The sequence below is a fragment of the Solea solea genome, chromosome 14 (assembly GCF_958295425.1).
Source record: "Solea solea chromosome 14, fSolSol10.1, whole genome shotgun sequence".
NCBI classification, from domain to species: Eukaryota; Metazoa; Chordata; class Actinopteri; order Pleuronectiformes; family Soleidae; genus Solea; species Solea solea.
Window position 1 is genome coordinate 21,693,107 of NC_081147.1, and position 26,796 is coordinate 21,719,902.

Below are 26,796 nucleotides of genomic sequence, written 5' to 3' on the forward strand. Positions count from 1 at the left end.
TATAGAAAAAAATATTTTATTGAAATACAATCAAACATACAAAACAAAATATATATATATATATATATATATATATGTGCAATACAACAATCCCAAATGTACAAAGGCAACCTTGAAACTGCATTAATGCAATGAAGCAATATTGCACTCTTTACGATTGTTCAGCACATCTTTGATTATAAGGCAGAAGTTTATAATCCTCAACTTTGTGAAAACATTTGAAGACACAACCCGATCCTGATTATTCACCAGTTTCAGTTTGTACAACTGTTCCAAAATAGTTTGGAAGCTAAATCATAGTCGAATAACAAACTTTTGCTCAACACCAGTAGCGTTACTTTGGTGATAGACAAAAAAAACTTGTGTACGACAAGTATAAAATGTGCAGATTTTAAACTCCAGCATTTGGATTCAGAGTTTTTAAACTCCTTTCAAAAAAACAGTACTTGCATAAAGCCTGAAAAAGCTAAAGGCACAAATCTGACTCTGCAGAAAATTACTGAAATGACTGCATTATAACATTCCACTAGATTCATTAAACATTTCAGACGGTGCCTTGAAGGTAAGGTTGTTTCTTTTTTTTTTTTTAATATATAATGTACTGAGTAATAAATACTAACCACTAATTTCAATAAATCCCATCAACAATGCTATTAAGTACCTTAAAATGTTAATCTGATTCATACCATTATCTCCTTAACAGTTAGTTCAAGCACTGTGAGGTCGTGTTTACAGAAATAAAATGACCTCAGATTTCAGATCTCACAGATCTGCCAACTTTCAAATGAAAAGGAAGCATCGTACGTTCGGCAATGTGCCCACAAGAAAAATAAAGTGCTATTATCAGAGTTATCACTCCGTTTCAATTATTTCACCTCCTGAAAAATCACTCGTGACATGGTGGCAAAGAACAGGAAGCTTTTAAGTTCTTCTTTGCATAGAGTTAATGAATCTTTTACAAATGTGGTCCCTGGGTCTTGTATGGAGAAAACGATTGTGTCTTTTTCTGTGCAATTCAGATTATTCCTTTCCTCTGAATGTTTTATTTTTTTTTGGTGCTACGACTCCAATCCAAAGTTCAGCTCCTGCACCTTTTATCTGCTTTGGTTTTCTGAAGCTTCGATCATGGATCTGAACATTGAGTTTTCGTCTGCCAACAAGGCAGCAGGACTGTCAAACTCCAAAATCTGAGGATGAAAAAGGGGGATACGACAAAATCACATTAAAATATAAAATCAAATGTTCAATTCACTCGTTCCACAGATTTTTTGTGGTGACAAACAAAAATCAAACCATTATTTTTCACTGTAAATATGTAAGTAAGTTTCCTGCAGGGATTGGAACATTAAGTTTGACGTGGCTTAAATTATTAATCATACTTTGTACAATGTTAATCACTGTACAGACAAACAAAATCAGTGAAAATATACTGCTAACTTATAAAATATGAAACTGTGGTAGAAAAATGATATATGAACAGATCAAAGAACAGTTGAACTCGGCCACACTGGAGCCAGGAAAATATGTTGGTCTCCAAGTGAAGAGTGTAAAATTAACAGCATCTAAACTTGTAAATGGCTTTTAACTCTAGGGCGGAATAGTGCGATAGTGCAATCAGTGATGTTACTTGTATATACACACACCTGGCCGTTGTCAAGGACCATGATCCTGCTGCAGCTCATCACCGTGTTGAGACGATGGGCGATGATGAGAGTGGTGCAGCTGCCAAACTCACAGCGAATGGTCTCCTGGATGAGACGATCCGTCTCAGTGTCGATGGCTGCCGTCGCCTCGTCCATCATAAGAACCTGCAAAAGCCCAAGATGAGAAGACATAAGAAAATCTAGTGTCACTATTACAAAACTAAGATGCTATGCAGTCTGTGGTCTACACAGTACTGTTTGTGAGGTGCAGTTTTAAAGCAAACCACCAGGTGTCAGTATTATCACATGGAGGGACCCAGAAACTGGGAGGTTTGCTGATTTATTATAAAGCAGGAGATTTTCTTTGAGCTGCAGCCATCATCACCTGGGCCAAAAAAATAATCATAAAAAAATAAGCAGTTTATGAAATATGCACCTTGCTGTTTCTCAGCAGTGCTCTGGCCACACAGAGCAGCTGTCGCTCTCCCACTGAGAAGTTCTCTCCATTCTCTATCACCTCCGAGTGGAGGGAGTGAGGCAGCTGACTGACCTGAGGAGGGACACACAAATAAGACAGGTATGAGAACAAATGACCAGAGGCTTATTATATAGTCATGTAATGACTATAATGACTATAATCTCAACCACTTACCATCTCTTTAATATGTGTCTTCTCAAGAGCTTCCCATATCTGAGAATCAGAGTATTCATCCCATGGGTCCAAATTGGTCCTAAAACAAAACCATCATTTTTCATTCATATAAATTTGATTTGAAATAATGACATTAATTTTACATTAAGACATAGACTCCCGAGTCCTCATTTGACCAAGATCAGCTTTCACCTGAATTTATATTTGAGCTAATTCGGTACAGATGTGAACAGAATGAGAGACTGTCCCCGTGTAATATATATATTGTTGTCTGTGATGCAAGAAAAACGTTGACTGAAGGCACAGCTCTGTTTACAGAAGGGAGCAGCCCAGTGTATGAGAAGTGAGCATCAGGCAAAGAGTTGAAGCCCAAAAAACTGTTTCACTGAGGATTCTTCGTAAAAGCTGGAGCCTTAATTGCCAACTTCTTTTTTTTATTTTCTCTGCTTACTAGCGTTAAGACACCAGGGTTGTACTTTCCCCTTCCCTCGTGAATGAGTGTTGTTATGGACTAAACGAGTACATGATTGATTGAATGCTGTGTGTGAAGCCTGGAAGCTGATTGGTCCTCGGAGGCCGGACACACCGACTTCCCTTGAACCACTCACATCCAGACAACCAGCAAACATCCTGTTTGCTTTTATTAAACCTTTAAAATGGTTTGTGTAAAATAGTTTATTGGGAGTTGGGCAAAGGGAGTCTATTCTATTTATTAACTTTGTTTCCACGTGGTCATATGAACATTTTAAAGCCAGACCAATAAACTTGTTAGACTTCTTGTTAATAAACGTATTAAATTGTTGGATTACCTGATGGTGCCAATGAAGAGCACAGGCTCTTGAGGAATGATGGCTAGCTTGCTTCGCAGGTTGTCCAGACCAATCTGTGCAATATTGATCCCGTCAATTACAATAGAGCCTCCCACCAACTCCACGAGTCTGAAGAGAGCTACACCCAGAGAGGACTTTCCTGCAAACACATACAGAGGAAAAACTACCGTGTAAACATATGTGGGTAGAAGTGGGAAAACATGAGATGCTGAAAATGCTGCTGGCTGCGAACTGTAAGCATCACTCATACCTGATCCCGTACGGCCCACAATGCCAATGGTCTCTTCTGGGAAGACGGTGAATGACAGGTTCTTAAGCACCAGCGGCAGATCATCGCGATAACGCATCTCCACATTCTGAAAGGTAATTTTTCCCTGCTGAGGCCAGGAGGGGGCAGGACGGTCTGCCTCAGGACTCTGTCGGGGTGCTTCACACTCAAGACACTGTGGGGAAAAAAATATGTGATAGTGTCTGGCATTAATCTTTAAATCTCTGTGGAGGTGCATGCCCCTGAAACTGATTTGCAGTGATTTTCACTCTAGGAGCTTTTCTTTGCACAGGAAAGAAAATGTTGAGTTTATATTCATATCTTTGTGGTTTGATGGCTGTGTGAAATAAGCCCTGTCATGAGCTCCAGAGCATGTAAAGACCTCCTGCTGGGCTTCTCTCTGCTTCCCGCTGTGTCACACAGCTCACATATTCTTCATATTATGGATATACTGTCCGTAATGTTAACAACAATGACACACACACACACACAGACTGGACATACAAGCTGCTTTTCTGTAGCTTCTATTCTGCATCTGTGGGTGTCTCAGTCTGTGTGTGACCTTGGACAACATGTGCGAGCGCCACATTATCCTACCTCGCTGTGCTAATCAATGCTCTTACCTTTATATAATGATTGATCCGCTCAACTGATGTAAAGCGAGCTTCAATCTCCGAGAGGAGCCGCACCGTAAATTGAAACAAGCCAGTCAGCTGCATGAGCGAGAGAAAGCAGAGACAGGTGGGGAGGGGGAGGGAGTGGGGTTAATGATTAACGCTGTCACATCAATTACTTTGAAATGCCGCGTTACATGAGCTGCTACCCGTCAAAGCGCGAGCAATAAAACACTGAAAAATCATCAAAAAAATATTTACAGCCTATAATAAACAGATTTGCTGATATGGCCGCTTCACTATCTCACCGACCGATTTCAATTGTCTGCCATGGCTGTTATGACTCTATTGATTAGGACATGCACTAAAGCCCCAAGCATTTAGAAATCATAAAAGTAATATTGGACAGTTTAACAGTAAGGAGACTAAGATTCCTTTAAGACTTGCTCTGAAGACTCAAGCAAGGCTGCGACGTGTTGGTTACATAAAACACGTTACATGTACAAAATGTACTCTATGTATGTATATTTTACCTCTGGCAGAGGATAAAGCGGTAGATGATGACTGACTGACTGATGTATGTGACATGGACATACATAAAAAACAAATTTGAGAATACCAAAAACAAGAGCAAGTATGTTTTAAGTTCTGACGGAATAAACAAAATTGATCAAAAGTGGGTTCGACGTCTCCAGAATCTAACTTTTCCTTTGTAAAAGAATGTGTCACTTTTAATTTACATATTCCTGCTTCATGCAGGATCTTCCCTAAAATCATAAGACTTAGACACAACACCAAAGCATTTTTTTTGTGCCCGCATGGAAAAATCCAACACTGAAGCTTCTCTGAAGCTGTGGAGAGAGGTTCTTGGTGTTGGTGTTTTAACTCAAATATAAAAGAATATCTTTTTAATTCAAATGTAAATGTAAACAAATGAAAGGTTTCTTGTATTTTAAAATCTAACAGCTATGATGTACAGTCACATATTCAGCACAACAGACATTCCTTTTAAAGGGAGAGAGAACCAGTGTGATCACAGTCCTTGGGTAATTTGTAGTCTTACTACAGCATGATGCTCGTCTAGTGAGTGATTTTTGAGTCGGTCTATTTTTGAGGCTTTCAGAATTACTCAGCCCTAAAAAGTGTTTGGTTAGTCCACTTTCACCTGCAGGCGATTCTGAAGGCTGGTGAATTATATTCTGTTGCCATAGAGGAAATAAATTCATGACAAGTCGAAATGAGTTCTCCTGCTCCACATGGTGCATTACCATTTCAAAGGTAAACTTTATGGTGGTTGTTAGAAACAGAGGAAGCTTTACTTTGTGACATTTCCTATCCTGTCTGGACCTTTAAATTATCGTTTTTATGTCAACCTTCAGTGTGTGTGTGTATGTGTGTGTGTGTGTTTTTACAAACCTGCACTACGTATGATATGGCGAGTCCTGCGTAGGCTGGAGGTATCTGATTGTGCATGAAGACAATAAAAAGAGCTACAATAGTGATAAGGAAGATACTGATGATGTCCAGGCGGACAGCCAGCCAGCGCATTGCGCAACTGAAGAGGTAGTTGGATGCCTGGTTTGTGTCCAATAACTCCTGATATCTGGAAAAAAAAGGCAGATAAACCCATTTCAGGTCGAGCGAGAGCAAGCAGAACTCTCTCCTCCCATGTGAGGGGTTTTTATATTTACCAACCTGGGAGTAAACTGAAAAACTACAAGAGGAGATAAGACGAAATTAAAGTTTAATCATCTCCATTTCTTACTGACACGGCTCTACTCACCTCTGGAGGAAGTCATGCCCTCTTCCATATGCGTGGATGGTGGAGAGTCCCTGAAGACTGCTGGTGATGTGAGAGGTAAATGGTGATTGGCTGATGTTCTCCAGGCGCTTCAGCTCACGAATCAGGACCCTGGAAATACACAAAGTGAATCTTTTAAATAAAATCGTGCACAACAGAGGTCGATTGATGTTCTCCATCTGCTCCAACGCGAGGAGGGTGAACTTTAAATTTAAGGTACATTCAACTCGAAAACTATCATGAAGAACATTTTGATCCAACAATAAGCTACAGTAAGTACAAAAGAAAAATACATTCAAATCACTGTATGAAATGTGAAGTGCAAGCCTTTGTGAAGCTTTTAAAACAAAGCCTTTTTATCACACAGATTTTTCCAGCCTTCAGCTACTTATGTAATTTGCAAAATGTTGGAGGGAGCAGCACCGACAGTACATCTTAATTCTGAAAAATCGACTGAGGAGTGAAGGAATGGAAAATGCATCAGCTCTAATGATGCAGCTGTTTGGCAGACAGGTAAGGATCACACTGTGGACAGAGAGAGGTTTAGATCACAACACCAGGCAACCAGTTTCCTGACAAACCTGGTCATTTCAAACTCAGATACGTCAGGGAAAATCAAACACTTCATGCCACACAATGAGCTACGTCACACACAGACAGACGAGCACCTGGCAGCCAAAGAGACACCAGACTCGTCGTCCACAAGGCAGTGTGAGTGAGACTTTTATTGAGAAAGGTGAGGTGTCTTTCTACTTTTAGATGCCGGGTGAGGATGGATGGTGCGTGTGAATCACAAGTCTCCCATGAATCATTTGGTTTTCTCATAAAAGCTGAGAAGAGAAGGGTGAAAAAACATGACACGTTGCCGCTTCAGGGCTGTGATCCAGACAAACATGTTTATGCCATGGGCAGTTTCATTTCAGAATTCAATAAAGGCTGCTTTAGAAGTGGGTCATTTCAATGGGAGAGCCCCTTTGATGCAACATCCATAAATATCCTGCAACATTATGAGATACAGTATTCATATTTTTTTAAAGCATGATCGCCAAGAGTCACAACTACCTCCTGGTAACAGTTGGGGATCATCTTTTCCGCTTGGAATATGGGAGGTCATTTATTCCAACTACAGTGTCTTTAAAATGCTAAATGAAGATTTTTTTATGTGTTTATGTGAGGACAATATACCAAGGGTATTCATGGAGAGGGAGATTGTGTGTGGGGAGAAACCTCAAATGAAAATAAAGAAATGCAATCCATTTGTCAAAAATGATATGTCATTATTTGTTTAACAGTACCTCCTATGATGTAACGGTAAAACCCACATGCATACTGTACTGTAGGTATTGGCAAAACAAGGAGCAGTCACACGGCTTGTTTTCTTATCTTTCAGCCAGAACTATAATAACACTAAGAGTCAAGTTCTTCTTTATCCATCAGGCAGAGGAAATAACAAGATACTGTGGTTATTTCCCAGGATGCCAGCAAGCTGTTACTCCCCTTGGTGGATTCACCTTTATTGCACAATTGCTGCAAAACGGTAAATTATGACTATAGCAGAATTGTCCGATCAGTCATGGTGCTCCTGCAACACTTAGGCAGAAGAGGAGCGATGGAAAATCCAATCAATGATCAATAACGTGACGATTATCACTGCATGTCTTTCACTGTCTCCTGTTAAATACTGAAGTCCCCCTCTATTCAAGTTTACTATCACTAATTAGAAAATCATTACCAAATATAATCATACTAGGTTCTGCAGCCATTTGCATTGTTGTGCAGCAATTTAAAGTGTACTGTATATTAGTCCATGTTCTAACTCCAAATGACCCATGAAAGTCACATTCACAAGACATATGGCTTCTCATATGCATCGCATGCTGGTTTTCCTCTTTATTTAAAAGCTGTATCAATAATTAATGACGCAATATTAAACTCAGAATTATATTTAGTAATAATTGTATTTTATAATCTCATGAATTTTTCATGTAAACCTCAGACACCAACAGACAATGTCATGCGATTTCTGTGACTCACTACTTGTGCATTTGCTACGATTTAGTGCGATTATTCACAGCAACACCTGCTAAAGCAGCAGGACGATATAAGCTGCCTACCTAAGATCAAATGTTGTGCAGGAAGTTTTAGATGTGGCATGTTTAGAGCCGTGATAAAACAGGGGTGATGTGAGTCTCTCACCTGGACACACGGTTTACGATGCAGAGGAAAATTCCTAGCGGTAGGATGGAGATCAGGAACCAGGGGAAGACGATGCCCACCATTCCCAAGCAAAACAACACCAGGGTCAAGTTCTGCAGCAGCATTTCAGCTTGCATGGTCAGGCGAACATCCACTGCGGAGAGGAGGCATATTGTATGTCACACACACACACACTGTGTGATGTTGGATCTATCACTCTCAATATGTGAAGAAAACATTCTCTCCGTGGCTCTATTTGTGTCTTTTTAAGTTTATTTAACAAAAGAAACAAAGAGGAGAGGATCTGGTGGTAAGACAAAAACCCACATAGGCAAGCCACAAAAATATGTTTCAAAACAAAACCAACCATCCAAGAGAAACAGCAGCAACCCACAAATCAACATGTCAAGCAAAGACACCAGTGAAGTGGATAACAAAGAGCCACTCACTAGAGAAAATACTCCATGTCGAATCACACTGTGTCTTTGCACTACACCTTGTCATCTGGGGTGACTTCACTGACTGAGAGCTCCTTTCGAGGGAGGGAAAGGTATATATTCAAGACAAATCAAACCTTACCTTCATCCATGTCCCTGGAGAAGCGGGTCAAGATACGACCCAGTGGTGTTGTATCAAAGAAGTGCATGGGGCTGAGGAGGAGTCGGCGGAACAGCTTGTCATGGAGAGTGGATGCAGCCTTCACCGTGCACTGTCAACACAAACAACATCCATGTTTGACTACGAGACGCAGGGCTGTCACTTCTTATTCGAAATACAATATTATTTCAAACATGACTAACTGCTCGAAATGTATGCTGCCATCTCATAAGTAGTACCCCCTTAGAGTCCAGCAGAAGGTGCATGTAATGTTTCCTATTATATGACAATGTCAGCTAGGGCTGTGTGCAACTAATTGAAAGTTGTGTTTCAATTAAGATTATGGCCCCAAACGACTACAAAAACAAAATAATAACAAAACGATTATTACAAAACAGGGGCTTTTATTGTGGAAATAAGGCTTTTACTGTTGTAATGGTGTTTGAGTAAACAAAGAGTAAAGTAAAGATATACAATATACAATAATTTATAGTTATTTAAAGGTAAATTCAGAAGGTTCAGTAAAAATTTCATGTTTGATGCCTTTTTTTTTTTCATGCAATAAATTCCATTTGTTCAATTCCAAGTTCAACTCAATGAATAATTGTGATGTCGATTTTGACCCAGTTTTGGCCCTAATGTCAGGTGGATTTTAGTTAAAGGCTGTTGGAGCTTCCTCCTGTTTTCAGTGATTTACAGTTCAGAGAGTATTTATGTACTATATGTTATGAATATGAATACTCTAACATTAGCAGCACTCACTAAAATAACAATAAAATAGTTAATGAAGTAATGAAAACTGAAGTTTGTGGTGTATTGCCACGTGTGCGCAGGGGGATAGGTCATTTAAATTCATTCAAACTTGATTTTTTTGGGAAAAAAAGACTGCCCTAATGAGACGTGACATAAATACACAACTTTAAGAAACTTTGGGAAACCATCAGGGCTTGGGTAAACAGGCAGTTGGAATGAAATATAAAAACACACCATGGATAAATAAAGTGGCACTAACATGTTCACTGCAGCGTTGCAAATGCTACTTCACCATATGCTAAGCATGCGCACAGTAGTGCGCAGTCATTTTTCTCCTCGCACAAGGCAAGCTGTCAAATCTTCATTTATAATGAGGTTCTTCAAGGCCGACATAAAGGTCATGACCTAATGTGCAAGAGACATTTCATTATTTGGACAGAAATTATATGTGGCAGCTAAGAACAAATTAATTCTATTAATGGAATATTTAACACTCCCAAAGATCTCATCACAGCTAGGGGTAAAAAAAAGATTAGCCATCTTTGAGAAATTAACAATTTCAAGTGGCACACATTAACATGGGGACCCAACCTCTGCAATGCAGTGTCAGGATAATTTAGATTAAAAAAGAGAATGCACACCCGAAGGGGCAATGACATGCAGGCATGCATGCTTGCACAATCATCCGTCCTATTTCTCTATGTCTTTGTCTCCCTTGCACTCGCACACTCACAGATACATACACACATTTTACTCGTGTTACTCTGCGAGATGTGGTAATGGACAGATAAATGGATTTGGCCGAGAGGCATTTTCAAATATAGCACTGCAGCGACAAGAGAATGAATGAATGACAATAAAGACAATTAGGGAGGAGCACTGCTTAATGTAAAGCACCAATAGATCAACTCAACATCCTCGTTTTAAACCCCACGATCATTTTAAAGTTTGTCAGCGGTAAACAAGACAGAATGGGACAGGAAGAGGAAAGACTCTTGCTTACCTTCACAAACACCAGCCCTCTCACCGTCTTCAGCAATAAAGCAGCTCCCATGGAGACGACGTAAACAGTTGAGTAGTACCGAATGTGAGGGTTGAGTCTCATGCTGTTGCTCGCCATTGTTTCATTCGCCAAGATTAATGATGTGTTCTGAGGGCAGATGGAGCAACAAATTACAAAGACAGCGAAGAAAATCTATTTCTTCCCCACATAGGAATTTGCCTTTAATGAAACTGAGAAAGGCATACTTTGGCATACATGAAAAATCTGTCAGTTCAGTGGTGTTTACTATTCCTAGCACATTTCTCAACAGCAGCCACTGCCTGCTTAGCTGCACATCTGTTTCTTCCCTGCTTGTGCTTGTTTTTAATTAAGTTTACCATGATGCCGTTATTTTTTTAATCATGCACATTCAGATTAATGCTCACTCATTTACCCCAATTCACTGAAGCATACTCGTTATTTCCCTTATGGGAGCAACATACACGCTAAAGAGCGGTGTCTGCGACAATAAAGCCGGATTGTCACCGAACTCACCCCATCGCCCTGTCTGATCCAATGGCTCAACCACCAGTTACTGAAGGCTATACTGCCCGTGGTGGAGAGGAAGAAGATGATGTTGATGATGAAGATGATTGAACCTCCAGCTGCTTTGATGTAAGCGCCATACACAGACCAGGCAACTGCCCCTGAGCCTTTCTCTTCTGCTTTCATCAGTTTCCCTGATTAAGATTCAAAAAGTGAAGTGACAAAACAAACTAAGAAGTTATTTCCAAACCATCGTCGGTGGAAAGAAAATATTCATGACTTGTTCGATATGTGGAGCATGAAAAGAAGCAGGCTCTCTCACCTCCTGCCTTGCTCTCCACCTCTGGTCTAACCTTGGCAACATCAACAACCCTGTCAGCTTCATCTGCACCTGTCTTCTGCTGTTTGTTCTTTAAATTCTCTCTCACCAGGTCCTTGAAGACAAAAAAAAGCAAAGACTGTGAGTTTTTGAAACATGCAAGTGCCACAAATCCCATGAGCTGTAACAACAACACCCTGCAAGTCATTTAAGCAGAGATACTGTTGACAGGCTCTTTAGCTGTTCACCAGTAAATCAATGCATGCATAAATAATGAAAGGCCTTGTATGCATTAACATTTCCCAGCTACTGGACCTGCCTTTCTGGGCCCATGAATTATTTAGCTTGTAATGTTGGATGTTTTTTGAGTGGCGGAGGCAAAGATGCCTTATTCAAAAGAGCTGACCCGGTGCCTCATGTGGCCCTGTCCTTACCTCCTGTTGCACACTGCTAAATAGGGAAGCATAGTCACGCTCTTTAGCCATCAGCTGCGCATGGGTGCCATGCTCAGCAATCTGCCCGTCCTTCATCAGAATTACATCATCACAGTCTGACAGATACTGCAAAGTAAAAAGGTTTGAAAAAGGAGACATTTACAGCTTTGATCCTTAATAAGGTCATTGTGTCAAAGCACAAGTGAAGTGTGTTCAATAAAAATGCCTCTCTTGTCATATTTTGACAGCAATAAAATAAAAAAAGACACATTATGAAGTAAAATCATTGGAAATGAACAGACATTCCCTTACCTGCAGCTGGTGGGTTACAAAGAGCACAGTCTTGCCTTTGGCTGTACCCTTGATAGCGTTATAGAAGACATGGGAACCCACACAAGCATCGATGGCGCTGAGAGGGTCATCCAGGAGAAGTACGGGATGTTCACTGTAGAGGGCACGAGCCAGGCTCACTCTTTGACGCTGCCCGCCACTCAGGCTTGCACCTCTCTCTCCAATCTGACAGACAGAAAAACATTTCATAAAATGTTCCTCTTGTTGCAGTTGTACTAAACTTCAGAAAGGGAAGAGCAAATACATGCAGAGTATTTTACAGATTTTTTCAGGTACCTCAGTCATGTCTCCGTATGGTAGCTCGTCAAGATCTTGGAAGAGGCAACATGCTTCCAGGACAGTATAATACCTGATGAGGCAAAAAAAGGGGCAGAATTACAGGTACAACTCTGCTTTCATAACATCTATTCATGGCGACAACATTATACACAGTTTACGCTTACTTGTGTTGGTCATACTCGTTTCCAAAAAGTATGTTCTCCTTGAAGGATTCATTGAGGATCCAGGCTTGTTGTGACACGTAAGCAAACCCATCGCTCACAGCTACATTGCCCTCTAACAGCGTCATCTGCAACACAAAACAGTGGTTTTGGAGGCTGGAAGCAGAGGGAAATGAAACACTCCTTTTCAAATTGCAGGTTGTTGTGTGGAACTATAAGCAAGATAACCCTGAAGGGAGGCTTTTGAAAAAAAGTTCAAAAGCTGTCCTTGCCACAGTGTTTTTCATGTATGCGTCTGTCTGAAGAGGAACTTAAACTGAGCAATCTCGTTGAGCATCCAGTTGAATCTCACCTGTCCCAGCAGGGCAGAGAGAAGGGAGCTCTTTCCACTCCCGACACCCCCACAGATCCCGACCAGCGAACCCTAAAAAAAAGGGGGAAATACTTGAGAAATGTCCAAGTATTTAACTGTTGCTCTTAATCTGCTTAATCTATGTGTGTTGTTACCCTCTTGATGCTCAAGTTAACGCGGTGCAGGGTCTTTTGCAGTGGAGGTCGTATGCTTTGTGTCGAGGAGATGGTACTTTGTGGACTCTCCTGCTCCATGTTTGTGAGGAGACTTTGTGCATTGGGACCCTCCTTGTTTCCTTTTCCATCCTCAGTGGAAATGTACAGGCTGAGCTTCTCCCTGCGTAGCACACTCTTCATCCCTCCTTGCTTCTTCGGGGGAGGTTTTGGAGGTGGAGCACGCGCCTTTTCCCAGGCCAGCGTGGCGTCTCGAAATTCTACTGCATTGCTGGGATCCTCCATTTTGGCCAAAATGACCTCTCTGTCATCCATCATGAAGAGCCGCTGCATAGGACACAAACACTTACTTAACTTATGTAATATCCTTTTGAACACTCATTGCAATTACAACGTGACGCAGTGTCAGAAATATGCACTTTCGACTTGCAACGGCTAATGTTTTTAGCCTAACTATAATGTATTGTTTACTTGAGTTTATGCTAAGTCATGAGAAATAAGAACAGCAGGACAAGAAAGCATTGCCAAAAATAATACCACTACATCACTTAGTTCCACCTGCCTCTTATTTATATATACTTATTTTATTATGCAGGTAGTAAAACACAGAATACCTCAAACTCTTTGCTGTGTCCTTGGCAGAAATACTCTATTTAACCTAAGTGGCATGTGTGAATACATCTCTCACTAATATGTGACTTTCGGCATGTGTCTGTAATAAAGAACTGTATTATGGAGCAACTCTTCACTGGTTCTGACAGGGTACCTGCAGGATTATGTAAACCCAATGTAACACTTGTAAACCCTTTTTAAGGCCACTTTGATCAAATTTAATGTAACTGATACACACGGGTAATTGTCTTGTCAAGCCGTAATACATGACGGGTTTCCAGTTAAAAAATGTACACCAAGAGTGAAAGGATTTCCAAAGAGCGAGAATTGACGAAAATGCAAGTCAAACCTAAAGTGACATCTGAGCGACTTTCATAACTGTGCTAAATCACAACGTACACACTCATATAACAGCTTTATTCTCCACAAGATTTTCTTAGTTTCTGTTTTTACACTCCAGATTCCTGTCCCTTTGCTCATTTATGTGGCGTTAATGACGTGTTATTGAGAGACTTTGTCTTGTTATTTCTCACCTGAAATCTTTTGACTGCTACGGCGCCCTCTGACAGGGCCCTTACTGCCAGCGGTGTGACTTTCAAGGCAAAGGTCATGGAGTTGAAAACTGCAACCACAGTAAAAGCCTGGAACAGAGCGTGTGGAGAGAGAGAGAGAAAGCTATTATGTTATTTGTCTTTTCTTAGGCGTCACCTTCAAAGGTTAATGCAGGTTAAGACTTTGTAAAAGCTGCAGTTGGTAATTGGTTTCTGAAAACACCTTTTTATCTTATTTGGTGAAATCCTGTTCATGCCCTGGTCAATCAATACATAAATAAATAAATAAAATAAAATCATTCAATGACCTTTAGGGTTTATCATGTTAATGTTAGATGTTTTCTGTATGTGATTCAGACGTGATTCAGTCAGTATCAACAGAGCTGTCCTCACAGCGCTCTCTCCTCAACTCTGCTTCATGCATTGTGTGTTCCGTGTGTTTTGAGGGCAGGGTTTTGATGAGACAGCAGATAGGAGGGGGTGAACGGCACCAGTTGCAGTGTAGCTTGCTATTGCAAGCTTTTCCAGGATCCTTGCGACAGCAGATTTTGTCCTTCTTTCTCAGAAAACTCTATTTATTGATAACTATCTGGGCCTGAAGAGGATTTCAATAAATAAGATCCAAGTGTTTCAGAAAAAAAAGATTTAAGATGCTTAAAAACATTAACTTCAACACAAGTTGCAAATTTAAAAAGGTCATAGGTTAGTGTATGAGGGTCATAATATGAAGACAACTGTGACTACAATTAAATCTCAAATGGAAACAGAGACAACAAAGGGACTATAAATAAAAAAAAGTACCTCAGCTGCAGTGAGGTCATAGCCTAAGGCCATGTGTAGGGTGAAAGTGCACACACTCGCTATAACCACGACGATGGGAGCAACCCCCACTGTGAGGCTCTGGATGACTCCAGCTCGCTCCAGTATCCCCCTCTCTTCAGATCGCACCTCTGTTGAAGAGATAAGAAACGGGGAGATGATTTTAAAAGCGGCATTGAAGAGAGAGTGAAAAAAAAACAAGGGTTGAGTGACTCCCAGAGGGCTCTCCAGTGGACATTCAATCAACAACACCATAAGCACTGCTAACCGACACATAGTGAGTGAACGGAAATAGATGCAAGAGGGAGGCCCAGGCCTCACAGCCATACATGGTATGAAAAATGCTCCAAAATCCTGCTGAACTTTGATCATTGTCCAAGTCTAATGCCCAAATCCTGGCCCCATGATTGTGTTTACTTGGTGCTAACACTGGAACAAAACACATCTCTAATTCATTGTGTGTGAGTGTCCGAAATGTGAGACATCCCTCTGCCTGGTGCTTGCTATTCACTTTGCGATTCCCCTTCGATGCTGTATATATTGTTCGCCATTGATTATAAAAGAAAAGTCACACAGTGAAAAAAAACAAAGTGATCATCCATTTAACAATAGTTAATTGGAGTTAATGACACTGTAACTATTAAGTCTCCTTGGCCATTAAGCTGAAAGTGAATTAATTGTTATTATAATAAGTAATCACAGGACAGCAGTGGAAATGAGCCCCACCTGGCTAATTTAGAGCATGATTAAAAGGGGAACTGATACTTATCCACAACCTACAGCAACAGCCTCATGTCATTGTTAATTCATGTACGAGAAGAACAGCCTCGACAGTCATTTGAGACATCATAAGGCCCAAGACACCTTGCAAATTAACCTTAATGTCAAGAGACTCAAACTTGCCTTGATTATAGGTGATAGCACATGGGACTACTTAAAAGAACAACCTAATGAAAATGGATTTAGGGTCAGGGTTATATTGCCAGATCACTAGAAGGATAAGTCTAATTCTAGAGGATAAACTGACTATTCAGTCAATAATTTGTATTAAATGGAGGTGACTCTTTACTCTGTGAGTGACTTGGGAATCAAAAAATGAAATCAGGAGTATATAAGGATGTTGCTGATTCACTACGCAACACAACACTTACTGAGAATGTTGCTTGCAAAGGCTTCTTCCCAGCAATACATCTTGATGAACTTTATGCAGCTCAAGATCTCGTTCATCAGCCTCACGCGCCGGTCAGTCACTACCACACACTTCTTGCGGAAATACGCCGTCAGCCTCGATGCAAGCATCTGTCCAGACAGGAATAGTGGAAATGATGACAAGAGGAATAAGTGGCAGGGGAGGAAATGAAAGCAGACACAATCACATTAGCCGTGCTGCAGGCCTGTCCGGGGAATCGGAGTGATAAATGCTTTTCACATCAATACCAGGGTCCCTGGCTGTCAGGCTTCAACTTAGACTGAGTGTAACTTGAAAATAGCAACTGCAAAGTTGACAGGAGACGGGTAACCACACAGATATGATGCTTTTAAAAGGTGCTGGTTGTGTTCTCCAATTGCCTCAATTAATGTTAATATTTTTAGTGATTAGGGCTTATGTATTGTTTATTTTTTAAGTTCTAGATGAGGAACTAATGAGTCAACAATAAAGAAGTGGCTTTTGTCATGAGCTGAAGGTAACATGTGGAATGGAAATTCTATGACTAATTTGTTTGTTACTGCAGTGAAATGAAGCATGATCATAACTTTTTGGAAAACCCTTTGAACGTATGACATAAAATGACATAACTAGTGTGATCACTGTGCACATTTTACAAAAATACACTTTCATAATTTTTTTTGATCATTTTCAGATGTCTTGAAGTCATACCATGGTAGGATAGAAGATGATGAAAATAACAGACCCCACCAGAGCAGTGGGGCCCAAGAAGTATGCAGTGTAGGACAGACCCAGTAGTCCCACTATGGGCCCCCCGGCCAGCAGGCAGCCCATCGTCACAGCTTCAAAAAGACGCTGACCGTCACTGGAGCAGATGTTGATTAACTAGAGGGAGAGACAGGGATTTAAATGACACATTACATTAAATCCTTCAGTGAACTAAACCTTTTAATAATAAAACCACAGCACTAAAAGCATAAAAGCAATTTGACAAATAGAGTTGTCCTTATGTCCTTAATGGCTCCTCTTAAGCTGTGTAATGACAAATGTGAGGCAGACTCCTCTCCCCAGGCTGTGGGATTTGTCGAGATCTGAGCAGGAATGGTGTGGGAGCAGAAATTAAAACCATCTCAATCTTCTGCATGTGTGCCCTGCAGTGAGGGATGATTTAGCTAACTTGGAGATGATTCCCAGTCAGGGTTGTGCCACCTACCTCGCCAAGACCGATGTCTTTAGTGCTGCGCAGGCGGAGGATTTTTTGGAAGGCAAAAGTAAGAGCCGCCCCACGAAGGCGAGCTGCAGTGCGGTAGTTGACGGCCCACATGAGTGCCAGAGACCAGGAGCGGATCAGTTCCATTAGGAAGATTCCGCCTACCAGAGACAGGCCATATGGCCTGCTGGTCTCTAAACTCTGGGAATACTCCAGCAAAGCTCGAACGAGGAGTGCCTGGGAGGGAAAGGCAAGAAAGGGTGCAAAGTGGAAAAGAAGGTTAAAAGAATCTCACAGAAATAGTAACAGAACACAAATCACCAGAAAACAAAGCAGAAGAAAAACAGGAACATGGAAGAGATCAAATAGGACAGGACGAGGGGGAAAGTGTACAAGGAGATGAAAAGAGAGGGTACGATTAAGGAAATACCACAGACAAAGATCAGAAGGAGATGAGAAGGAAAAGATGAAAGAGATAGAGATTATCTGATTAGAATAAGCAAAGAAAGATGGGAAGAATGGTTTCACAGTCTGTTTTAAGGGTATTAAGTATTTTGGGAGGAAAAAAAGTCTAAATATGAACCAAAAAAAACATCATTACAACATGACGTGACTGTGTACAACACATAAGATCTGGTTTCTCTATGTAAGGCTTTGTAATCTTCGTGTATGTTTTCATTTCAGTTTCCAAGCCAGCGTGGAAACGGGATGAAGTGATTTTCATTAGATAAACCACGGACGTTAGGCTCCAAGCCAGTGACCGCGTTAAAAAGCCCATTAGCCGATTCAGCAAAATATAAAAGCAAAGAAGGATTTGGACGGTACTCACGGGCCCCACAAAGCCTGCAACCATTGTGATGAGGAGGGAAAAAACGGCCACTAGCATGCGAGTTTGGCAGAACCTCCAGAAGACCCTTGTCAGGGATGCCCCCTCCCGACCTTGGCACTTCAGCTCGTCGTGCCATAAAAATTCAAGCCTGGAACCAAAATGACAAGTTAATGAAGAGTTACAACAACTAATTTCACCACTTTTTTCCCATGACAACGCTGTGGAAAGAGCCGTTATCATACCCAAAAGTTTCAGAGGGCAAATTGTTGTAGACATACTTCATGTATTGTTTTTTTTCCTGAAAAGAAGTAGATTACAACCTGTTAAGGTGAACTTCCAATTAATCAGAGAGCTCAAAAGGCACAGCGGGGGATTAAAACAGACCGGCAGGCAATCATTGCACAAAAAGAAAGCGAAGGTAGTGCTGCTGATAAAACTGTAAAGGTGACCTACAATATACAATCATGAATGCATGATTAGATTGGGAAAATGTTCTACCAAACATTTTTTAGATGAGTTAATGTACTTTTATTGCTGTATAATGTCCCTTGAAGAGAGTAAAATATCTTGTTGGCCAAATGCATCACAGCTAATGACTCAATAAAGCAGCAGCAGAGCAGCTGCAGAAAGTAATTCACGCCCTAATGACTTTATTAAAAACGTATCAGAAATAGACAGAACATTAAACCAAGCAGACTTTCACACAGACTTATAATTACTATTTTAACTCAAATGGTGTTGAATCTAAGAAATTACAGTTATTGGCAAGCATGATCGCTGCATAAAGCACAGCTTGAATGACTGGAAATGAGACCTCGCTGTGAGTGAAATATCTTGTGATGCCATACGCCAAATTCAATCAAATGCACCAAGCGAGGAGCAGTGACCAATGTTCTGAGAATGAAACAGCGGGAAAGAAATTTCCTCAGTATATTGTACCCAAATAATGGTGAATATTACAATACTATATATATATAATACTGTGTATTTACAGCACTGCATTATTGTTTTTAGATTTATAAAATGGTGTTCATGTGGTAATTTGGCAGAAATTAATTAAAAATAATTATACTTCATTTTTAGATGTGTACAATCACCTCAGCTCTCTTTCGGACAACCATTTTACAATAGCCCACAACCGACAAATTAAACATCTTTTGAATTTGGATTCTAACAGTTGCATGTGTTCTTTAACACAACTGGAAGGGAAGGGAAGGTTGAGGCGAGGGATAGTCAGCTACAACACTCAACTTCACTAGATTTTACACACTCCAACTGTCACAGAAGAGCAAAGTGGCAATATTCATATTCAAAAAGGCGGAGTAATCGATTTTCAAAATTAAATAGTTTGGTGATCATTGTTGCTCAAATGTGTTGCATGTATATATTCCAGAAGGAGTAAAAGAGCACATGTGTAATAAAGTATAGAAAAAAAAACGGACTAAAAAAAACCCAGTAACTTTGAATAGTAATCTGTAAAGTATGTGTGTGGTCACACATCGGATGGAAATGACAGCATCAGAGCGCCAGTGTGGGAACAGAGTGGTCTGCTTTTAAACTGGACTGAAATGCTCCAAACGGTCACCGCCTCAGTTTGCCAGATGGCAAGCTAAGTTGATGTTTCGACAGTGTGTCGACCAGGGCATCGTATTCGAGGTTCGCACATCGCTGCGCACCTCGAAGTGTCAACTCTCCCAGGGTGCTTTTCCCACTCTCCCCCTCCCTCCACCGCCATCTCTGCATTGCTGTGGGGGTTGTATAACTGCTCATGCTATGTAAACACAAAATAAAGCACCTCCCATCTTGAGCACACCACTGCTCTGGCATAGCCAGTGGATAAGCCCTGTGCTCCTTCTTTTCTACTTTTATGCTACACACACACACACACTCAAAGAAGCAGCAGCACTAAACCCTCAGGCCCCGAGCCAGAGCTGTTTAACTGAACAAGTCATTTGCAGCCCACAAAGTTGTCACCAGTTACAAGAGCAAACTTCCTCAAATAGTCAACCTCCTCTATACTGTCGAGTCACGGCACCGTGACTCGGCAGCTTGTGAGAAATGGGAAGAGCATTGGTTTTCTTTTTTCAATGACTAAATGCCCTTTTACAGACTCATTTCAAGTCCATACTGATTATTCATTGAATTGCAACAAAACACTTCTAACGCTGTAGTTAGGCAGGTAAACAATTACTTTATCACTCTTGGCTCCGTCCTGACAGCAGTCAACAACAGCTAATGAGAATGACGAAGAGACATTTCAGGCAGAGGAGTTAATGACATAACGTCAGGCAATGCCTCTCACTGTAATCTCTAATCCCTGTTATTCTTAGCAGCCTCCATTCCTGCCACGATGTTCCTGTGCTAGAGGAGAAAGACTGAATGTTCATCGGCTAAGTCTCACTCACAGACTGTATACAAAACGTGAACACAGTCTTGCCAGTTGAAGGTGACCAGGAAGGAAGAATATATTGAATTGCCACCAGGGGGTGACTCCAATGGTTGAAAAAAAAAATAACCTTAATTTGAATGGAAGGTCTATGGGAAAATGAAGCTACCTCTCTCACTTGATTTACAACGTCAGTAAATATTTTCCTGAGGAGTTCATGGTCTCAATCTCTAGTTTCAGCTCTTCTTCAATAGAACGGGATGTCAGTTTTGTAAATTACAGTATATTCCTATTTAGGGGGAAATAGAAGATTGGACACCAGTGTGATTTACAGCTGGTATCATTCAATAGGTGCCTGGTTGCAGGTGACGTCTCTGAACTACTCGCTGCAAAACCTCAGCGTGGCACTGGATGAATTGCATATCTCGAGGCTTCAAAATGGGAGTTCAGGGACTGAAGAATGTACAGCATATGCATAAAACTGAATTTTATCTTGCACTTGTGTATTCTGCATTACATTTTATCTCGTATGTATCATCTATTATCGTTTGTTTTATTATTCTGCTGCTGTAACATAAGTCGTTTTCACACAATTCTATTCTATGTAAAAAATCCTGGGCAGAAGTTTTCATGGCTTGGATTCTCAAGAATATTCTCACATTAGGAACGCTGTGAACCTTGGACTTTTTCTGTGGGTGTGCGTGCATGTGGGTGAGACCAGGTTTATCACCACATTTATCTTGTTCACATAAAAAATAGGGAAAGGGAAGATGGTTTCTCAATATTTGTTTTAAAAAAGGAAAACAATCTCACGGTCAATGTGCAATACAAAACCCTGTGGTGTGAGAGCGTGAGGGGGAAATGGTGTAGATCTATTCCACTGAGGATGTACTGATACATCAGACTCAACTGGGTACTGGAAATGAAAAGACTTGTTGACCCAAATGAATCATACTCTGTGTCACACAATGTGATGCATTTCTACCAAGAAAGGAGACAAATGAACAGTGGTGCTGAACAATTGCAATTTAAAACAATTCATTTATCAACTGTGCAGTTTGATTCCTTGTTTTTTTTCTCAGTTCATCAATGAGAAACACGCAGTCTGGCTGCTTTGTCTCAAGCGATTAAAGTCATATTCTGAGGCTATGAAAACCAAACGACTTTTAATTTAAAGCCATTACACGCCTATATATGAACATTTGAATGGGTAGTATGTTCATTTGTTTACCAATAACCCTTCCTAAATGATATGCACTGGACCATTTTAACAAATGTTCTTTTTAATACCGCAGGTCGCTTTCATCAGGCGAACCTCAGCAGGGCAACAGTTACCTCACCTTTGGCAGTTGATTTCAGACGCTTCGTGACAAGACAGTCCCCACACATCATCTATAGACAAGCTGGACGCCTTGTAGGCCTTCATTGCCAGTGGGGACAGCCAGTGCAGAGTCATAAAAGAGAAGAGGCCAGCATTATCGACTGGGTGCTGGTGCCTGGAATAGAGGAGAAGAGCGTGGAAATGGGTGAGCTGTCTAGAAGTGCCGACAAACACAGAGGTGCAATGCTGGGGGAGCAGGCCCACATCGGCTGCTCAGAAAGAAGCAACACCTTTGTTTGCCAGAGATGAGGTAGGGTGACTCTTGCCTGCAGTGTTTGAACAGCTATTTGCACACTCTTCACAGAAATCTGAGAGAGCAGCAAAAAAAAGTTCAGGGGGAGTTTATCAGTCAGTCTATGATCAGACACAGTGGTGTCTGTTGCTGCCGGATAAGTTCTCTCTTATCGTGGCCTCCTACTTCTTCCCTGACAAGTCAGCTCATAATATAAGCAACAAACACAGTTAATGTAAACGTTTAAAAATGTGCCTCTGTCTGTCAAGGAGTGCCATCCTGAAACTGAATGTATCTGCATCTGTGAATTTTTAAAACTGCTGACGGCTGGATGAAATATCGTTCTGTTTACTTGTGAGTTATCCTGAAGGGCTTTAAAAGCTGCAGGCTCTGTCGGTAGCGTCCTCGATTCTTTGGCTCCCTCTCAGGCGATGCATCTGCTTCCTCTTCCTCCTCCAGCTCTGGCAGCGGTCGTGGGGAGGACAGTGGCAGACCCTCCACCCGCCCGGCTGCTTCTAGGGCATCAGGGAACATGGCAGGCGCTCTAAGAATAGACAGAATAGAAATAGGTTTTTAGAGATAACAGTCAGCAGGAAATACACTTCTAACTACTCTACTTTAAACCAATGTCTGTTTCATTGTCAAATGAGTTTGCACAATGCTGATCACATTTTTTCAGCTCCCCACGACTCTTGCTGTGTTTCTTAGTACAGCAGGATTTACGTCTTGTGACGCCCGTGACAGCAGAATTGCACAAGTGTATTATGAGATATTGGAAAACACACCACGATGTGCCGATATGACTAATGACTACAACATTAGGCTAAATAGGCTACTACCTCCTTGATTTTTATGCTGGCGCCCCCTCTACAACTATTGTTTTTTTACGTTTATGTATTTTGCTCAATGAAGAAAATGTATATCTACATCTGCTGAGACATGAGTATGAAAAATATGATGTTAATTTCCCTACAGAAGAAACTCGGCATCGGTTATCGCTCCAAGCACTCCTGACATATCGGCAAAAAGTCCAATATCATGCATCCCTAGTTACACTACAACAGTTTCTGTTTATGGATGCATGAAACAGAGGCAGAATAATAACATAACAAAAAAATCTGTAGAAATTACAGTAGAGTATAGTTTGTTTTTTTTTTTAAAAAGAAAAGAAATCAAAACACAGTCAACCTGACAACTTTACTGCAACTAACCCTCTCAGTGGAAAAAAACAATGGTGAATAAAACACTGTAATCAAGCCATTCTGACTTCCTCTGGGAGCAGAGCCATGTTCTGCTGACTCACCCTGAGTCGTGGATAGATTTGAGAAATCTCCTTACTCACAGGGTCACGGCCTCATCTCTGCCATACAACTTAAGTGCTTATCTATTTAAAGACGGCCTGCTGGCAGCCTCATGGGCAGACACCTGAGCTGCCACAGCCACTGTCCACTGTCACTGATCCCTTCTATGGGCAGCGCTCCATGACTCGGTCAAGCTAACTCAATGAAGGGTGCAGAGAGAAGTGTCCGAAAAAGTGATCAGTGATGAGATTCAATATAATAGAGAGTCTGATCACAGACTGTGAGCCAGTGATGCTGTAGTTTAGTGTGAAGTTGAACCAAAGAGAGAATGTCTTGTGTTTTCCTTCTGCAGCCCTCAATGTGTACATCATGTGAAGTTTGTCATATGGCTGTGACAGCACAGAGTGTTCTTTAAGGAAGTTGAAAGCTTTGAAATGAACTAGAAACAACAGCTTTCCGCCCTGAAGAGACGATCAAGTGACGACATCTAAACAGAAATAACCTGATCTGATTCCATTAAGGAATTTCTAAACAAAGCCGTTTACGAAACGACTGCTTCATCTGCTTTATGAGTTCATTTCACATACTGTGCATACATACATACATACATAAACACACACGTCTCTGCCTGAAGAATACTGTTAAGTTGACAGTAGTTAACTAAATCAAAGTTGTTGTTTTTGTTTTTTCTTTGCTCCATATAACAAAGGAACCTTCGAAACTGAATGATTTTGGTTCGTGGACAAAACAAGACATTTGAGAAATGAAAATAACTGTTAGTTACAGCTGTGGACTTGTTTTACGCTGCCATGTAGCAGTAGCCTAACACACAGATAGAGGACAATACATTATTGAGCAACGGTGGAATGAAATTAACTGCCACATTTCTTCATTTCAGAAAGTGGGATAACCCTTTTCACAGTATCTGTATCTGTTCACACACTTTTGGTTTATATAATTACCTCTGACAAGGAGAATAATTGTGTCTGTTTGGTTGTGTGCAATATTTTTTTCTAATTTTCTAATATTCCATTGAAATCTGAATCAGGAAAATCATTAAAAGACATTTTTAAATCTCCTGGGTGGAAGTTTCCACTGTTGATCTTAAAAATGCCACAGGCATGTTTTAGACGGCTGTGCTGATGTTAATATTTACTTTCATCAATGATGGTGAGCTGTCTTGTTAGACAGGTTCTGATATGAATGTGGTTGTTGTATTTTGTCTACTGTTATATGAGGACATAACGTTGTATGTTCTGCCACAGGCTCTGTTTAAGCTTTTTAGAAAACTGATTTGAATAGAACAAAGATTCGGGTGACTATAAGACCACACTGTGATAGGAAAAATGGGAGTTGCAGACTTTGTTTCTGTGCGTCTCCTGCTGATTTTCACCTTAAGTCATTGTTGTTTCATGTTGTTTTGTAGGCGGCCTACACTCCAGACAAAAAGTAGTTATTTAGCATTTGTGAAGCTTGATCTCAGCAACCTCAGAAACACTGTTCCAACTGTATATACCAGGGTATGTGGTCGGAGTGGAGCGTGTAGACAATGAATCAAATAACAAACAAACAATAATAAATTATAAATATTAAAAGTGTCTGTAAAAGTACATTGGAGGACGATCTTATAAGGAATAAATCTTAGCCTTACTGTGAGAGCTCAATATTTTCTCATGTGGTACGTTTGAGAACCACTGCATCAAATTTGATTTGACAGGAATAATTCAAACATAAACAATAGAAAAACAAAGATTTGTGTGACTATAAGACCACACTGAGGGAGGAAAAATGGTTTGTTTCTGTGTGTCTCCTTCTGCTGATTTTTGACTCATGAGTTTATGTTGTTTTGTAGGCAGCCTACACTCCAAACAACTAGTATTTAGCTATTTACACAACTGTATTTTAACGTTGGTGATAATTACTGTGTTACTGTGAGAGCTCAGTATTTTCACAGGTGGTACTTGGCATCAAAAAGTTTTAAGAACCACTGTCATCAGGTATACACGTGATTAGAGAGGAACAGGAATACATTTAAACTATAGAGAACAACTTTTAGACATAATCTACAGAAAACTTGGGAAAAACAGGAGTTTGTTTATGTGCGTCTCGATCTGCTGATTTTGATTGATAAGTTTCTGTTTTTGAGCCTACACTCTAAATAACTAGAATTCAGCTTGGAAAAAGTTGCTATTTAGCGTTTGTGAAGCTTGATCTCAGTAACTTCAGAAATACTTTACAAATGTGATTAGAGCGGAACAGGAATAAATTAAAACTGTAGTGTGCAACTTTTATATATAAACTATAGAAAACACATTTGAGAACAACATAAATTTGTGTTACTTTAAGACTGTACGAACTGAGATAGGAAAAACGTTTGTTTCTGTGCGTCTCCCTCTGATTTTGACCTTAAGTCATTGGTGGGTTTATGTTGTTTTGTAGGCAGCCTACACACCAAACAACTGGTATTTAGCTAGGAAAAAAAGTAGTTATTTAGCATTTGAGACGCTTGACCTCAGTAACTTCAGAAACACTGTTTTTACTGTATATTTAACAAAAAGTTTGAGGAACCACAATCATCAGGTACAACTAGTATTTAGCTTGGAGTTGCTATTCAGTATTTGGGAAGCTCGACAGGACTGTGTGTGTGCTTTAATGTATATTCTGTTAAATAAAATTTTAATAAAATTAAAATTTATTTTCTTAAATAAAAATAAGAAACAGTCTAGAAGCTAGAGATAGAAGCTCCTGTCTCAGAATACAGAGGCTAAATAATGGGGGAACTACAGCAACAAACACACAAACAAACAGAAAGTGTAGTGTGAGGGTAACAGCTAGAGGCACTGAGTGAAGGTGACTCTGCTTTTCACTGAGGACACACTTACGTTTGAGTCGGCCTGTGTCGGTTCTCAGCAGCAGTAGCAGCAGCAGCAGCAGCACAGGTCTCAGGTCTGTGTGTTTATGAGCAGGAAATGTTGATGAAGATGCAGCTGACCATGGTGCCCCTCTGCTAAGTTGTGTCATTCAACCTAAAACTTGGCGTCTGTTCGCCGCTGTTGCTGTTGTTGTTGCTGTTGTTGTTCGACGGTGTCGGCGGCGGAGCAGAGTCTCAGATAAACACACGGGCAGCAGGAAACACGGTAAAGTTGACGCCTCACGTGTATTCAATGCGTGCCGCTTCATCCCAGCGCCGTGTGGAGCTCAGCTGCGCCGTCACACGAAGCTCCACGGGGAGAGGAATTCCCGATATCACCGTGACGTCACGGTGGCTCCGCCAACCGTCGGCAGCGCCTGTGTGGTCGCCACAGTAACGGCTGTGATGACGAAACAGTACACGCCCGAGGGAGAAAAAAGGGGCA

The 26,796-nt window shown here is 40.8% G+C and overlaps 1 protein-coding gene across 1 annotated transcript; it reads right to left on the bottom strand.

Moving 5' to 3' along the window:
• Positions 1-26,796, bottom strand: wu:fb13g09 (ATP-binding cassette sub-family C member 5). The gene is made up of 29 exons (XM_058650096.1): positions 26,323-26,796; positions 22,492-22,683; positions 21,867-22,022; positions 18,141-18,288; positions 17,315-17,548; positions 16,813-16,986; positions 16,085-16,232; positions 14,916-15,064; positions 14,097-14,204; positions 12,934-13,278; positions 12,779-12,850; positions 12,430-12,554; positions 12,263-12,335; positions 11,948-12,151; positions 11,636-11,761; positions 11,205-11,316; positions 10,892-11,076; positions 10,358-10,504; positions 8,584-8,713; positions 8,005-8,158; positions 5,791-5,919; positions 5,424-5,610; positions 4,017-4,106; positions 3,376-3,568; positions 3,105-3,264; positions 2,296-2,374; positions 2,080-2,193; positions 1,644-1,808; positions 1-1,187 (listed from the first exon to the last, which is right to left on the bottom strand). The coding sequence occupies exons 2-29, from the start codon at positions 22,671-22,673 to the stop codon at positions 1,095-1,097; spliced, it is 4,182 nt and encodes a 1,393-aa protein (XP_058506079.1). The 5' UTR covers positions 22,674-22,683; positions 26,323-26,796; the 3' UTR covers positions 1-1,094.

Excerpts from the sequence above, each read along its gene's own strand:
- wu:fb13g09 (XM_058650096.1), bottom strand. The coding sequence starts at position 22,673 with ATGTTCCCTGATGCCCTAGAAGCAGCCGGGCGGGTGGAGGGTCTGCCA. Across the intron at positions 8,159-8,583 it reads CTCCAGGGACATGGATGAAG|TGGATGTTCGCCTGACCATG; the intron begins GTAAGGTTTGAT and ends TCCTCTCCGCAG. Across the intron at positions 3,265-3,375 it reads TGTGGGCCGTACGGGATCAG|GAAAGTCCTCTCTGGGTGTA; the intron begins GTATGAGTGATG and ends ATGTGTTTGCAG.